Source organism: Lethenteron reissneri, chromosome 41 (assembly GCF_015708825.2).
Source record: "Lethenteron reissneri isolate LAM-NWPU_2019-01 chromosome 41, ASM1570882v1, whole genome shotgun sequence".
Classification (NCBI taxonomy): domain Eukaryota; kingdom Metazoa; phylum Chordata; class Hyperoartia; order Petromyzontiformes; family Petromyzontidae; genus Lethenteron; species Lethenteron reissneri.
Window position 1 is genome coordinate 9,290,957 of NC_083819.1, and position 16,246 is coordinate 9,307,202.

At 50.4% G+C, this 16,246-nt stretch overlaps 1 protein-coding gene across 4 annotated transcripts in view; it reads left to right on the forward strand.

Moving 5' to 3' along the window:
- Window positions 1–257: 257 nt before the first annotated feature.
- LOC133352669 (tau-tubulin kinase 1-like) overlaps window positions 258–16,246 on the forward strand; it is a 46,307-nt gene continuing 30,318 nt past the window's right edge. For all 4 annotated transcript variants that reach the window (XR_009756285.1, XM_061568451.1, XM_061568450.1 and 1 more), the window contains exons 1-4: window positions 258–768; window positions 11,115–11,486; window positions 13,162–13,309; window positions 14,722–14,795. Coding sequence is in view for 3 of the 4 variants with exons in the window: in XM_061568451.1 (XP_061424435.1) it covers window positions 11,418–11,486; window positions 13,162–13,309; window positions 14,722–14,795 (291 nt within the window). In the remaining variant the exon portion in view is untranslated. The remainder of the gene's footprint in view (window positions 769–11,114; window positions 11,487–13,161; window positions 13,310–14,721; window positions 14,796–16,246) is intronic.

A 16,246-nucleotide genomic window follows, 5' to 3' on the forward strand; every position in this document is an offset into this window, starting at 1 on the left:
CATCGCAGCAGTGGATAGAAAATGGCTGAATACTCTTAGTTCTTTCGGTAAAGTCACGTGGGTAAAAAATGAAATTAAAATTAATAAAAAAAATAAAAACAATGGCTGAATGCTGTGAATTGAATTATTATACTGATTTGCTCTATGAAATAAAATAAATGTGCGATATTAAATAGGTGATGCGCGCCTTACTTGTAGTATGAAATTAAGTGTACATGCTAATGTATACTATACAATAAAATCGCAGCGCTAATGTGCGTTATGAAATTAGGCGGCGGTGCCAATACAGACTGGGAAATTAAGCGGAATACGCGCATGTGCGTTATGAAATTACGTTGCCGTACTAAAGCGGACTATACTATTAAACGATCCACGCTAATACGCACTATGAAATCAAACGCTATTCTCACGCGCACCGAAGCAAACGGTCGTGGCCGTACCGCTCTACGATATTGCGCGCCTATGCTTATCCGCGCTACGATATCAAACGTGCGCGGCACGCCTATGTGCACTGTGAAATTGCGCGTCAACGCTTACCCGCACTGCGATATTGAGCGCGTATGCTAATGCGCGCTATGGAATGTAGACCGCGCGGGCTTGTGGGAGTCGTGCTGTGCATGTCGGCGCGTCTCTGAGCGGGAGAGGACATCGCTGCTGCTGCTGTTGTTGCTGCTGTTGTTGTTGTTGCTGCTGCTGTTGTTGTTGTGAGGGGCAGGGCCCTAGGGGGCATTAGCCGAGGAGCTGCCCTCAATCTCCCCGCGGAGCAAGGTGAGAGAGCCGCATCCCAGACACGTCCCCTGCGCTACTCGGATCGCGTGTCTCGTCTCATTCCTTGCGTGGTCTTTCTTGCCCATTCTTACCCTGCCCTTCCCTGCCTTGCCCCTGTGTTTCTAGCCTTGCCCTGCCCACCCTGGCAGCTATGACGCCTTGCCCGTGTATATTCACCTCCATGCCCTCACCATTCCAGACATGACAATCTATACCCACCCTTGCCAATATTTGCTTTGCCATGACCATCTCTACCCTGCCATGCCCATCTCTACCCTACCATGCCCATCTCTACCCTACCATGCCCCTCTCTACCCTACCATGCCCATCTCTACCCTACCATGCTCATCTCTACCCTGCCATGCCCATCTCTACCCTACCATGCCCATCTCTACCCTACCATGCCCATCTCTACCCTGCCATGCCCATCTCTACCCTACCATGCCCATCTCTACCCTGCCATGCCCATCTCTACCCTACCATGCTCATCTCTACCCTACCATGCCCCTCTCTACCCTACCATGCCCATCTCTACCCTACCATGCCCCTCTATACCCTACCATGCCCATCTCTACCCTACCATGCCCATCTCTACCCTACCATGCCCCTCTATACCCTACCATGCCCATCTCTACCCTGCCATGCCCATCTCTACCCTACCATGCTCATCTCTACCCTACCATGCCCCTCTCTACCCTACCTTGCCCATCTCTACCCTACCATGCCCATCTCTACCCTACCATGCCCATCTCTACCCTACCATGCCCATCTCTACTCTACCATGCCCATCTCTACCCTACCTTGCCCATCTCTACCCTACCATGCCCATCTCTACCCTACCATGCCCATCTCTACCCTACCATGCCCATCTCTACCCTACCTTGCCCATCTACCTACATCATCTACCCTACCATGCCCATCTCTACCCTAGCCCATCTCTACCCTACAATGCCCATCTCTACCCTACCTTGCCCATCTCTACCCTACCATGCCCCTCTCTACCCTACCATGCTCATCTCTACCCTACCTTGCCCATCTCTACCCTACCATGCCCCTCTCTACCCTACCATGCCCATCTCTACCCTACCATGCCCATCTCTACCCTACCATGCCCATCTCTACCCTAGCCCATCTCTACCCTACAATGCCCATCTCTACCCTACTTTGCCCATCTCTACCCTACCATGCCCATCTCTACCCTACCATGCCCATCTCTACCCTACCATGCCCATCTCTACCCTAGCCCATCTCTACCCTACAATGCCCCTCTCTACCCTACCATGCCCATCCCTACCCTACCATGCCCATCTCTACCCTACCATGCCCATCTCTACCCTAGCCCATCTCTACCCTACAATGCCCATCTCTACCCTACCATGCCCATCTCTACCCTAGCCCATCTCTACCCTACAATGCCCATCTCTACCCTACTTTGCCCATCTCTACCCTACCATGCCCATCTCTACCCTACCATGCCCATCTCTACCCTAGCCCATCTCTACCCTACAATGCCCCTCTCTACCCTACCATGCCCATCCCTACCCTACCATGCCCATCTCTACCCTACCATGCCCATCTCTACCCTAGCCCATCTCTACCCTACAATGCCCATCTCTACCCTACCTTGCCCATCTCTACCCTACCATGCCCATCTCTACCCTAGCCCATCTCTACCCTACAATGCCCATCTCTACCCTACCATGCCCATCTCTACCCTACCATGCCCATCTCTACCCTAGCCCATCTCTACCCTACAATGCCCATCTCTACCCTACCTTGCCCATCTCTACCCTACCATGCCCCTCTCTACCCTACCATGCCCATCTCTACCCTACCTTGCCCATCTCTACCCTACCATGCCCCTCTCTACCCTACCATGCCCATCTCTACCCTACCATGCCCATCTCTACCCTACCATGCCCATCTCTACCCTAGCCCATCTCTACCCTACAATGCCCATCTCTACCCTACTTTGCCCATCTCTACCCTACCATGCCCATCTCTACCCTACCATGCCCATCTCTACCCTAGCCCATCTCTACCCTACAATGCCCATCTCTACCCTACCTTGCCCATCTCTACCCTACCATGCCCCTCTCTACCCTGCCATGCCCCTCTCTACCCTACCATGCCCATCCCTACCCTACCATGCCCATCTCTACCCTACCATGCCCATCTCTACCCTAGCCCATCTCTACCCTACAATGCCCATCTCTACCCTACCTTGCCCATCTCTACCCTACCATGCCCATCTCTACCCTACCATGCCCCTCTCTACCCTGCCATGCCCCTCTCTACCCTACCATGCCCATCCCTACCCTACCATGCCCATCTCTACCCTACCATGCCAATCTCTACCCTACCTTGCCCATCTCTACCCTACCATGCTCATCTCTACTCTACCATGCCCATCTCTACCCTACCATGCCCATCTCGCCCCAGCCCTAATCTGCCCATTCCCTTCTTTGACCTGCTGGTTTCATTTCCTCCTGGTCCCATCACTGCCCATGTATGATCCCTGATATCTGCCCATTCCGTTCATACCCAGCTGTTGTATTCTTTTCCTCTCCCTGCCTGCCAACGCCCATGTCTCTTCCCTCACGCCCTGCCGTGCCCACTGTTAATCACTGTCCACACGCCTGCCCGTTTCCTCCATGCCCTGTCAAATCCCTGTCCATGCTTTTAATCGTCACCCCTGTACCTCCACGTTTCTGCCTCTCCCAGCTCAATTACAGTCACTCCCACCCTGCTCATCGCTCCCTGGTCCGCCACCCGGCTTCTCGCTGCGTCTTCCCTCCCACTGGGTCCCACTCCCAATTGTAGCCGTGCTCTCCATCCCCACTCACATGCCACATGCCTCCCATACGTATCCAATGCTGGGCCCTCCTTCCCAGCATTGGCCGAGTCGTTTCCTCCGGTCGTCCGTTTAAGGGCCGGCCTTGTGCATGCGCAAAACGGATGCGATTTTATTTCAATTTGTGCTCGATCCATCCCATGCATCGCTTCGCTGTGCTGCAGACACCCTCCTCCTCCTCCACCACCACCACAACCGCGCCAGTTCTCGTCTTCAGTTTCTGTGGACAGATTCCCCGAGTGTGCGGTGGAGGGGAGGAGACCGATCCGATGGGAACGGCGAGATGCAATTAATGGGTCCTTTTACGGGCCCACGTTTTAGAATGTCGTGGTTGCGGGTCCGTGAGGTGCCATCGCGCACTTATTAGGGCAGTGCTCTTCACTAATTTCCAGAGTGGGGGGGGGGTGGGGGGACACTTCTGCTGATGAGACATCATCAGTGTGAGGGCCGCCACACATTTGACACCAGTGGAGGTGTTGACAGCAGCACGATGATGATGATGGGGCGGTGTTTTCACTCTTTGTGTAGTGTCAGGGGCCGCACTAAAGGCCACCAGGGGCCGCAAGTGACCCGCGGGCCTGGCAATGATGAACGCTGCGATAGGGGCAGATTTGCTCGTAGGCACGGAGAGAGAACGTCATCTTACCTGGGCAACGCGGAGTCTTTGTAACCCCGTGGCAATAATGATTACGCGTGCGAGCAGTGGCACAGTGGTTAGCGCACCGCACTAAGAAACCAGCCACCTGAGTTGGATTGTTGGCCACGGCTAACTTAATTGGTGAGTGATATCAGAACTCGTCCTGGCTCCTCTTCATCAGTCTGCACTGACCAGCATGGGGAAGTATGGTCAAACAAATACCCCCATGACCGACACTCTATGTAGGAGGCTTCAACCTGCACTTCTGACTTGGGTTAGGGACTCGCTGCACATACAAACTGAATACGATCTTTTCGATTTAAAGCTTTCGTGACTGCAGGGATTCATCAAAGTCACGTAGAATGGAAATAATAAAATAATAAAAATAAAACCTAATAAAATAATTACTTTATTAGGTTTTATTTTTATTATTTTAGACCTGTTCTCCACCTGAGGACGGCTACTTGCGTTGTGGCCGAAACGTCGTGAGAATTATAAAATGTTTTATTTTTATTATTTTATTATTTCCATTCTACGTGACTTTACCGAAAGAACCAAGAAGATGAATACGATCTCCTTACAACGGTCATAACCACATCACCCTGAATCCGCCCCAGTTCGCTAGATCTAGGAAGCCAAGCTGCATAAAAGCCAGGCTGGTTACTCGGAAGGAAGACTACTGCCCTAGAATGTTTGCTGTTCTCGGCTTGAGCTGTGAAGTGACCTGGAGATAGCAGTGCAGCAGTGGATTATTGCATCTATCTACGCGGATCTTTGAGCCCTTAACTCCGTAATATGTTGTAGATTTTCTCCAGTTACTCTGAATACCTCCCACGTAACAAACATGCATGGAATTGGTCAAACATCCCAATGCAGCAGGACCCTTTTAATAAGGAGCATTGGAACTTATTTATGGCTTCCTGGGTAAATAAAGGGCATGAAATGAAAACAACTGTATAGTGTACCTCCACCTGTCACAAGTCCCCTAACCTTACCCCAGAATACTCACCTACATTTTATCTGTAGATTCACATTATCTCCACTTCTATGCAGCGTTGAGCTGGGCAAAGTGGCGTATAGCTGTGGAAACAACAGTTTAACACGTAGGCTTTCGCCACCAATATCCACAATATAGGTTTTTTTTAAATAATAGAGGTTGTGATACATCACTTTGGAGGCAAGGGTTGATGTATCACGCAGGCTTTTGGAGACACCCAACGCCACTGGCCTACAGGGTTGGCAGAGTACAGCAGGCGGGTTGCGCGGGGAGCCTCTCTGCGCCGCACTCGTGCGTGTGGATTTACTCCGGGTGCTCGGGTTTCCATTCCATGTGCAGGTTCCGGTGTTCCTGTGTTCCTCCATTTTTAGTGTTGTCATCAGATTGCAGGCGGTTAACGTGACCGTATAATTCCTGTATAATTACGATGATTGTAGCAAGACTGCCCATTTTTAGAGGCTCTGTTCAGATTGTGGATTTTGTTGACAGCTGTATCATCATCATCATCACCGCCTTCACCGTCGTCATCTATTTCCCTACATGTGGTGCCAGGAAATCAGTGGATATATTGGTTCTTGCTATAGAAATGTGGAAACTCTCCGAATGGGTCAGGTCCTCTAACACGTGTGAAGCACTGCTAAATGTACGTTTGAATAAGAAGACACTTTACCTCGAAGCATAACACTATGTAGCACAATTTTTGTTCCTGGGTAGTAAGTGTTATTTCGTAATTAGGTATGCCTAAAAAGTATAGAAAATGGCTATTATTCCCCACAAACTTTGCTTTTGTGAACAGGACAGTGATATTTTGAAATTTTGAAATTTACCTTTTTTCGTTCACATAAAGTCAGAAAAAAACATATCAATCAAAATTAACATGTATTTAAACTAAAGTAATGCAAACATGACAAACATTTTTTAGAAGTGAGTAGTTTTTCGAGATTTACGATTATACTGTAAATCACTTTCACGAATCGGCCTCCAAATGTAGTCTCCCATCATGTTCTCGTTATACTGTCCTTGGTAGCGGCGTTCAAAGTCCAGTATATCCTGGTGGAAGCGCTCGCCTTGCTCCTCCGAGTACGCTCCCATGTTCTTGAATTTATCAAGATGAGCATCAAGGATATGGACTTTGTGCCGTAGTTCTTCACCAGAGTCTCAACCAGCTCCAGATAGTTTTCGACTTTGTGATTGCCCAGGAAGCCACGAACCACTGCGACAAAGCTGTTCCAAGCCGCTTTCTCCTTACTCTAGTGAGCTTCTTAGGGAATTCATTGCACTCCAGGATCTTCTTTATCTCTGGTCCGATGAAGACACCGGCTTTGACCTTTGCCTCAGACAGCTTAGGGAAGAAGTCTTGAAGGTACTTGAAGGCTGCCGACTCCTTATCTACAGCTCTGACAAATTGTTTCATAAGGCCCAATTTGATGTGCAGGGGTGGCATCAGCACCTTCCGGGGGTCCACGAGTGGCTCCCACTTGACGTTGTTCCTCCCCACAGAAAACTCGGTCCGCTGTGGCCAGTCCCACCTGTGGTAGTGCGCCTTGGTGTCCCTGCTGTCCTAAAGGCAAAGATAGCAGGGAAACTTGGTAAAACCGCCTTGGAGACCCATCAGGAATGCCACCATTTTTAGTCTTCGATGACCTCCCAGCCATACTGATCATACTTCAAGGCGTCCAGCAAGGTCTTGATGCTGTTGTAATCCTCTTTGAGGTGCACCGAGTGAGCCAGGGGAAGAGACGGGTACTTATTACCATTATGGAGCAGCACGGCTTTGAGGCTCCTGGATGAGCTGTCAATGAAGAGGCGCCACTCATTCTGGTTACAGGCGATTCCGATTGCCTCGAACAGACAAGTCACATTGTAGCAGAAGCAGAGCCCATTTTGACGGGTGAAGAAGCTGCAAAAAGGTTTATGACACTTTCTCTGATCTGCGACTTGCATACTCTCATACATCAAGTTCCACTGCTTGAGCCTAGATGTCAAAAGCTCTGCATTGGACTTGGTGAGACTAAGATCTCTGATCAAGTCGTTGAGGTCTTTTTGGTTGGGGTAGTATGGGTTTCTCTCCTCAGCTCCACCTCTGAAATTGCCATCTGGATCTACAACATCTTCCTCGCTCTCTGACTTGCTGCTCTCTTCTAAAGACGGCTGCTCTCTCACCGGAGGAGTGGGTACGGGGAGCTCATGGCACTGTGGCACCGGAGCGATGGATGAATGAAGATCCGGATACGTGATAGCAGGTGCATTCTTGCCAGTCCGACGTTTGGAAGGGTCCACCATGCAGTAGTAGCAGTTGCTTGAGTGGTCAGTGGGTTCCTGCCAAATTCTTGGGATAACGAACTTCATGGCTCTCTTTTCTCCTCTGTACCATCCTAGAAAAAAATACATTTATTTCACTCATGACTAATGTGTAAGAGATTCTCGCAACATTTTTTATATATGATATATTTTTTCAAATATTGAAAATAGTAAAACATTTTAAAATTAAAAAATTTAACAATTAAAAAAAAAATTGTAACAAATTTCATAACATTAAATTCCGAGCAAAAATTGTCCATTTTACCTGCCAGAGTTTTTTTCATTGCTCGCAGGTGAAATGAGGTGCCCAGGGTTTGTCCTTGATCCCTGACAGGCATGCCAAAATATGCCTTGTAGGCCTCACACATTATAGCAGATGCTTCCACAGAGTACTTTTTCACTCTTGTCTTGATAAATTGGCCCCAGACATAGCAAAATACGTCTGCCGGATGCTTGCAGCCTCTTGATGCCATCTCAAAAAAGTGCAGACATGTATCCACTTAGGCAGCTGGAACTAAACTGAACTGGTGGGCTTAAGGCCCCTGTATTTATACTACTATTTATATTAATGGAAGTTTACTCAGCACTGAATCTATCTGGAATCTTCTGGAAAATAGGGTACATTGCAAAATATCACTGTCCTGGTCACGAAAGCAAAGTTTGTGGGGAATAATAGCCATTTCTGTACTTTTGAGGCATAAGCAATTAGGAAATAACACTTCCTACCCAGGAACAAAAAAAAATGTTACACAGTGTAATCATGCATTCACTAAGAGGTCAGTAAATTTTATTTCAGGCTAGCTGGCGTTGTGGTTAGGGCACTAGAGGGGTTATGGTTCAAATCCCGGTCAGGTTTCAACTCAGCCCAGCCATCCCAACTACAGGATTGGTTAAACTAACACATCACACACTGAGCCGACACCGCTGAGATCATGAGTTAGAACATGGGTGGTCGCCTGCGATTATGCCGCCTTCTCAAGTGTAGTGAGCTGATGGTCTCAACCCGTTCGCCAGTGGCTGTGCGTAGAAATCATTGCATCAAATTTGGTTCTGAATTTAATTTGGCTAAATTCTAGCTCTGGTAATTATAAATTATCGATTGACTTTGACGTGACAAACATCACTATCACATGCAGAACGGTTGGGGTAACTGCTTGCCTCTACTGTTTTTGGACCAGAGGTCACTTGAAGGGATCTCAAAGGTGGGATCTGTGGTATCTGTTGCCGCGGGCCGTTGTTTAACGTGGAACGGTTGCACTTCACTGTGGGAGTTGCTACACAGATCACGGGGAATGCGCATGACAGGGAGCGACAGAAACAGGAACATGTGGATTCGAGAACAAATTCAGATTAGCGGCACCCTGTTGACTTGTTACGAAAAGTACGTGTGCTTGGTCAGTACACCGCTCGGAAGGGAAGACAGCCCGTTCGTCAAGACTGCCAACAGAGAGGATGACCTCTGCGGAGATGGAGCAGATAAATCGGCTGATATACCGAAGCTAAATGGATTGTTGTATTGTGAGTCTGTGAGCAATGTTGATCACTTTGGAAGGCCTTCATCCAGCATTGAATGGCTGATTGCAATGAATGCTACGTGCAGTGTCCTTCATACACGTTGCTGTTGTTGCATGCGTAAATGTTATTACTATTCTTGTACAAACCCTCCTCGCTCTCCTACCTCGCACTGCGTCTGCGTCTCTCAACCTTGTGGCCCTGTGCGCTGCTTTAATATTTCGATTTATTAGGTTGGGCTTTAAGTGCTTGTTTGGACCCGCAGTAAAAGTGTTTTAACGCGTGCCCATTACCACGGCGGTGGCCTAAGTGCACTGTGTGTGTGTGTGTGAGCAGAGAGCTGGTCTAGGGGTGTTCGTGTTGGCTATTTTATTCTTGCGTATGGCAATATGTTCAGGAGCTGAACGCCAATCCCGAGGTCTGATAGCTGCGAGAAGGCTTCAGGAGAGAGTTCCTATAGTTTGTGCTTCCCCTTCGTGGAATGAGTGAAAACCACAGCGGCTTATTTTACACGTCATGTGGCTAACGAGGGCTCATTGGCCCATATCAGATCAGGGACGCTTATCCTCTTGACCTCCTTGAGGGGCTGGGTTCGACGCCAAGTGCCTGCCCCATCCCTAATAAAGCCAGGTTCTGATCCCGCACCTCCCATGAGCGCGGGTGGCTACATACGGTGTGGAAGAAGTTCAGCGCACGTGTATGTTTTTTGTGCGCAGTCAGAGATACTTTTTTAATCGGGTCTCTCGACCAATAGACTGACAGACTGGTGTCTGATCGGGTTCTGTAGAGTTAGAAACATATTTTGAACCACGTGCTCCACATTGTATAAATACATCTACCGCTCAATTCCAATCAACCGCCCCGCTGTTAATCATACAAAAGCACGTGGAAGTTGTTTCCTTAAATAAATGAGCTAAGCAGAGCCCAATGGAGCAAACCAGTTAAAAAAAAGTTCTATAAACACGGCTGTATTTGAATTAGGTACATGGTTTGCTGGTAACCCTGTGTGGAGAGATAATAAAATAAGGGTGTATGATTTTACAGCACACACACACGTACACACCACACTCACGTGCGCACACACACACGTACACACACACGTACACACACACACGTACACACACACACACACGTGCGCACACACACGTACACACACACACACGTACACACACACACACACGTACACACACACACACACGTGCACACCACACTCACGTGCGCACACAGCTTTCTGCCAAAACCTGCGCTTCCCACAGCGTTGGCCAGATTGTGTTCGGATCCGTACCCTAAATTTACATCCCATGGGGCTTAATAATTAGAACATGTTGGGCTGGTATCGGTGTGAGTATTTTTATATTCTCACACCAGAGCACCTCGGTCGAATGTCTGTCTGAGAGAGCAAGCGAGCAAATGAGAGAGCAATTTAGAGAGTGAGTGGGTGAATAAGGGAGTGAGTGAGTAAGTGAGATAGTCTGTGGATTCCTGACAGAATGAGTGAGTGTCATCAGAAGAGAGTCAAAAGGAAAGCGAGTGGGTGAGTGAGTGAGAGCAAGCCAGAGAGTGAGCACATGAGTGTTATGTGAGAGTGGTGATTGAGTGTAGAGAGTAAGTCAGTAACTGAGTGATTTTTCAGTGTGAGAAAGACCGAATCAAACAAATGAGTGAGTGAACAAGTACTTGTCTGCGTGAACGTGAACAGGTGAGTCGCCACGTGAGTGAATCAACAAACGACTGTGTGAATGGGCGAGTGTGTGAATGGGCGAGTGTGGACGTCATTGCGCGAGTGACTGAGTGAACGAGCAAGTGACTAGCTCGAACGACTGAACAAAACCGGGTGACCAAGTTGAGCAAGGAACTTGGCTGAGTAAGCGAGCGGGGACCTCTCACCAACCATACGGCTCTGTGCGGTCATCTCCTCACGCCCACCACCGATCCCCGCGCTCCGCTCCGTACGCCCACCTCTCCTCGCGGCGGCTCGCTTAATGGACTGGCTCAGGCGGCTCATGCTGTGCCCCCGGCGCGCGTGCGTGCCGCTCGGAGCGCAGGCTTGCCCGGCACTCGCGTGCCTCGATCGGCACCCGCGGCGGCGTCGGCAGCGCAGCAGCGGCGACGCCGGCAGCGCCAGCAGCAGCGGCGGCGGCGGCAGGAGGAGGAGGAGGAAGAGGGACCGGCGTTGCTGCGGCTCCGGCTGCGGTTGTGGCGGAGAGAGGGCGGCGTGGCCGTGCCTGGCTCGGCTGCATGATGGGGCAGCAGCAGCAGGAGGAGGAGGAGGGGGGGGCGGTCAGGTGGCTGCGTCGCTGAGCCCCCGGGCGGGGAGGGGGCTGCTGTGCCCCCCGGCGCGAGGGGAGATGAGCGGGGGACCCGGGCAGACGGACATCCTGGCCATCGGCTTCCTGGTGAAGGAACGCTGGAAAGTGGTAACGGCACTCGCACACGCACTCTGTCTGTCTCTCGCCCTCCCTCTCTTTCTCCACATTGGGATTATACACAGCAGCCGAGCGGCAGCAGCGATTGTCAACTCCTCCTGGCAGACCGATGCCCACTTGCAGGCCAGGTGCTGAAGTCACCTTGTGGCACACAGGGACAGCTGCCACTGAGGGTGCCCTTTAAAATGTGTTGAGATGAGATGCAAGTGGCTTATGGCATGCAAACCCTGTTGGAGATGCTCTGGCGTAATGGGCGATTAAGAACCAGGCTACAGTCTACATGAGTGGTGTTTGTTTTTATGAAAAAAATTATTGTTTAAAATTGTATTCACTTTATTATTATTTTCATCTTCATGACTTTACCGAAAGAACCAAAGAATATGAATAATTGTCTTGTGCCTATGCCAATGGCGCTTTTATTGCGTCGGTAGCAGTGGCGGTTGTGGTGGTTTTGCTGAGGCTGTGATGCATATTGATGGTGGTGGTCATCATGGCAGCGATGTTAACGGCAATTGTGTTGTGTTGATAATAGCAGTGGTGTTGTCTGAACGGTAAGACTGATGTGTTGGTGATGGAGGGTAATGATGGTGTTGTGTGGGCTTTGGTCACTGTGTTGAAATCCAGCACCGTGTCACTGACACCATTGGAGATGAGCAATACCAAAGTTTGACCAGATTTTATCCATTCAGAGTTTCGGATATCCAAAGATGCTTGGGCACATTACAAACACATGCACACGCACACAAACCACAAACAGAAACGGATCCACATTGAAAAGCACAAAGGCACCCCCCCCCCCCCCCCCCCCCCGTATAACCTTAGCAGACTGTTGGGGCAAGTGATGTTTGCGAGCACCTGTGAAGGCCGGCACGGCACACAAAGGGTTGTCGGTGGTCAACTTCACGCCTGGTTGCCTTTTGTTTCCCTAGTGGCAATGTTTGCACATCGCATCAGGTACTCATTTGAGGCTGAGTTGACCTAGGGGAGGCCCATGACAGGTTCAGATAATCGTCACTGGTGTTTGGCCGTGAGTGGGAATTGAACTCGGGTTGTATGTATGTTGAATTTCTTTCGCACTGTACGTAGGTGCGGGGAAAGGACAACAAACTAAACACAAAAAGCATCCTATAGAAATCAGTCCTTCCCCCGCACCTCCGATTAGCACGGTTGGCTACGTATGGTGCGAAAGAAGTTCAACATACATATACACATCAGGTTCATAGAGTAGTGCACGAACCACTGCATCATTGCTCCCCACAGAAAAACACAGACACATGGACACACAGACACACATTTGGACTGGAGACACACACACACACACAAGGTTACACAGACAGACACACATGTACACAGACACACGCACGGGGCCTGGGAACATGGCGGTGAGGTATGGGTTCACTTCCCAATCAAGGAATGTTGATGGTGGTTATCTACGTCCTCACTGTAGATGAATATCTGTGGCTAATGAATCAGATGCCTTCCGTAACCCCCCTTCCCAATTGTTGGCTCACGGAGCCTCTCAAGATAGCCGTCGTATTAGGTGACTTTAACGCCAGAGTGGGTTATGGTGTTTGCACTTGGGCAGGCGTGATGGAAGGTATAGGCTGTATGCACTGTCTCTCCCCCCCCCTTTCACCCCCACGTGTGTGTGTGTGTGCTGCTGTAGCTGAAGAAGATTGGGGGCGGGGGTTTTGGTGAGATTTACGAGGCCGTGGACTTGGAGTCTCGCGAGAGCGTTGCCCTCAAAGTCGAGTCGGCCACGCAGCCCAAGCAGGTGCTGCGCATGGAGGTGGCCGTGCTCAAGAAGCTGCAGGGTGACTCTCGCTGGCTCGCTCGCTCACTCAGAACCCCGCTCACTCAGAATCTCGCTCGCTCAAAACCTCGCTCGCTCAAAACCTCGCTCGCTCAAAACCTCGCTCGCTCATAACCTCGCTCGCTCAAAACCTCGCTCGCTCAGAACCTCGCTCGCTCAGAACCTCGCTCGCTCAAAACCTCGCTCGCTCAAAACCTCGCTCGCTCAAAACCTCGCTCGCTCAAAACCTCGCTCGCTCAAAACCTCGCTCGCTCAAAACCTCGCTCGCTCAAAACCTCGCTCGCTCAAAACCTCGCTCGCTCAAAACCTCGCTCGCTCAAAACCTCGCTCGCTCAGAACCTCGCTCGCTCAGAACCTCGCTCGCTCAAAACCTCGCTCGCTCAAAACCTCGCTCGCTCAAAACCTCGCTCGCTCAAAACCTCGCTCACTCGCTCACTCAAAACCTCGCTCGCTCAAAATCTCGCTCGCTCAGAACCTCGCTCGCTCAAACCTCGCTCGCTCAAAACCTCGCTCGCTCAAAACCTCGCTCAAAACCTCGCTCGCTCAAAACCTCGCTCGCTCAAACCTCGCTCGCTCAAAACCTCGCTCGCTCAAAACCTCGCTCGCTCAAAACCTCGCTCGCTCAAAACCTCGCTCGCTCAAAACCTCGCTCGCTCAGAACCTCGCTCGCTCAGAACCTCGCTCGCTCAAACCTCGCTCGCTCAAAACCTCGCTCGCTCAAAACCTCGCTCGCTCAAAACCTCGCTCGCTCAAAACCTCGCTCGCTCAAAACCTCGCTCGCTCAAAACCTCGCTCGCTCAAAACCTCGCTCGCTCAAAACCTCGCTCGCTCAAACCTCGCTCGCTCAGAACCTCGCTCGCTCAGAACCTCGCTCGCTCAGAACCTCGCTCGCTCAAAACCTCGCTCGCTCAAAACCTCGCTCGCTCAAAACCTCGCTCGCTCAAAACCTCGCTCGCTCAAAACCTCGCTCGCTCAAAACCTCGCTCACTCGCTCACTCAAAACCTCGCTCGCTCAGAACCTCGCTCACTCAAACCTCGCTCGCTCAAAACCTCGCTCGCTCAAAACCTCGCTCAAAACCTCGCTCAAAACCTCGCTCGCTCAAAACCTCGCTCGCTCAAAATCTCGCTCGCTCAAAACCTCGCTCGCTCAAAACCTCGCTCGCTCAAAACCTCGCTCGCTCAAAACCTCGCTCACTCACTCTCACTCAGAACTTCGCTCGCTGTCACTCAGAACCTCGCTCGCTCAGAACCTCGCTCGCTAGTCACTCAGAACCTCGCTCGCTGCCGCTCAGTGAACACTCACTCACTTACTCGCCGGCACACTCGGTTGCTCACACTTACTCAATGGCACACTCGGTTGCTCACACTTACTCAATGGCACACTCAGTCGCTCACTGGCCGACCTCTCTGCAGGCAAGGACCATGTGTGTCAATTCATCGGATGCGGCCGCAATGACAAATTCAACTACGTCGTCATGGAACTGCAGGTGACAACCCCCGTCCTCAGCCCCGTCTCCCTGTCTCTCTCACTCAACGCTCCTCGTCTCTTTCTCTCCATCGTCGCCCCCCGCTCCCCGTTCTTGTTTTATCTCCCTCCGTCTTCTTACCCCGGTTTTTCTGTTTCTCTTTCTCGCCATCTCCCCTTCTCCCCCTGCACCTGTTTCGCTGTCTCCCTCTCTCCCTGCCTCCCTGTTTCAAACCTTGGCGAACGTTGTCACGGTCTCTGCTCTCCTCGTTGTTTTCCTGTCTCCTGTCTGCCTTCTTTCTCTCTGTCAGCTCATCTTGTGAGATTGTCTCCCGGCCAACGCGCGTGTGTATGTACCAAGGCCGTGGCCATGGCGTCAACATTGGGGGGGACCAAATCTTCCAGGGGGTCTGGGGGTCCCCCCCCCCAGAAAAAAAAATCTAAATTTGAAAAGAATTTCCTGCCTAAAATATAAAAAAAAATCACTAACACATGGGATGGACTTTTTTTTTTTACAATAATGTCTAATAGTGTATTGTATTACATTGCTCTGTTTTTCCTTTTTTTACCTTTTCTTGTTTCATTGTATGTAATGGCAGAGATTAGGGGTTAATAAAGTACAACCATAACCACAATCATATAAACAGAAATCTATTTTATATCAATATATTGGGAGGGACATTTTGAGCATATTTGAATATTGGGGGAGGGATGTGCCCCCTCCCCAATAGATATTATAATTGCGGCCTTGGTGTGTACGCCCGGTAATGTGGATATAACACGTGCGTGTGGATACACCCGTGCGTGCGTGCATCCGTAAGCCTTGTTTAAATATATATGTGAAATCTGAGTGGTGCCGTGTGCTGATGTGCACTATAATCCAGCCACATGATTAAGATTGTTGATACCGACCTTGACTTGTCTTACCGCCACTGCAAGTCGTCTGGGAAAACCTCCCAAGGTGTGTGTGTGTGTGTGTAGAGTGGGGCACGTTTATACGTCATCACTGACTCCTATTCCTATGTTTGGGTCTTGTATGTTAACCCGTGTGTGTATTTCACGTCGGTGTGTGTGGGTGTGGGGAGCTGCAGTCTAGGGGTTAGCGCACTTGGCCTACGAACTCGGTAACCCGAGTTCAATTCTCGCTCACGATTATGTGGACCGGTCCTGAGCCCCCCCCTAGGTTGAATCGGCCTCCAATGAGTATCTGGTGCGGTGTGTAAATATCGCCACTGGGGAGACAAAAGCAGCTGGGCATGATGCTAGCCACACACCCCCTCGTGTGCTGTGCTGGCCTTCATAGGTGCTACTGGCTTAACAGCATTTGCCCCTAAAGCTTGTTAAGGCTATAGGAGGGATCTTTGAATGTGTGAATGTGCGTTTGGACTGGGAGTGGTAGTGCAGTGATAAGCACACTGCACTACATATCTAGTGACCCAGGTTCAATACCCTTTCATGGAGAGCATCAATACC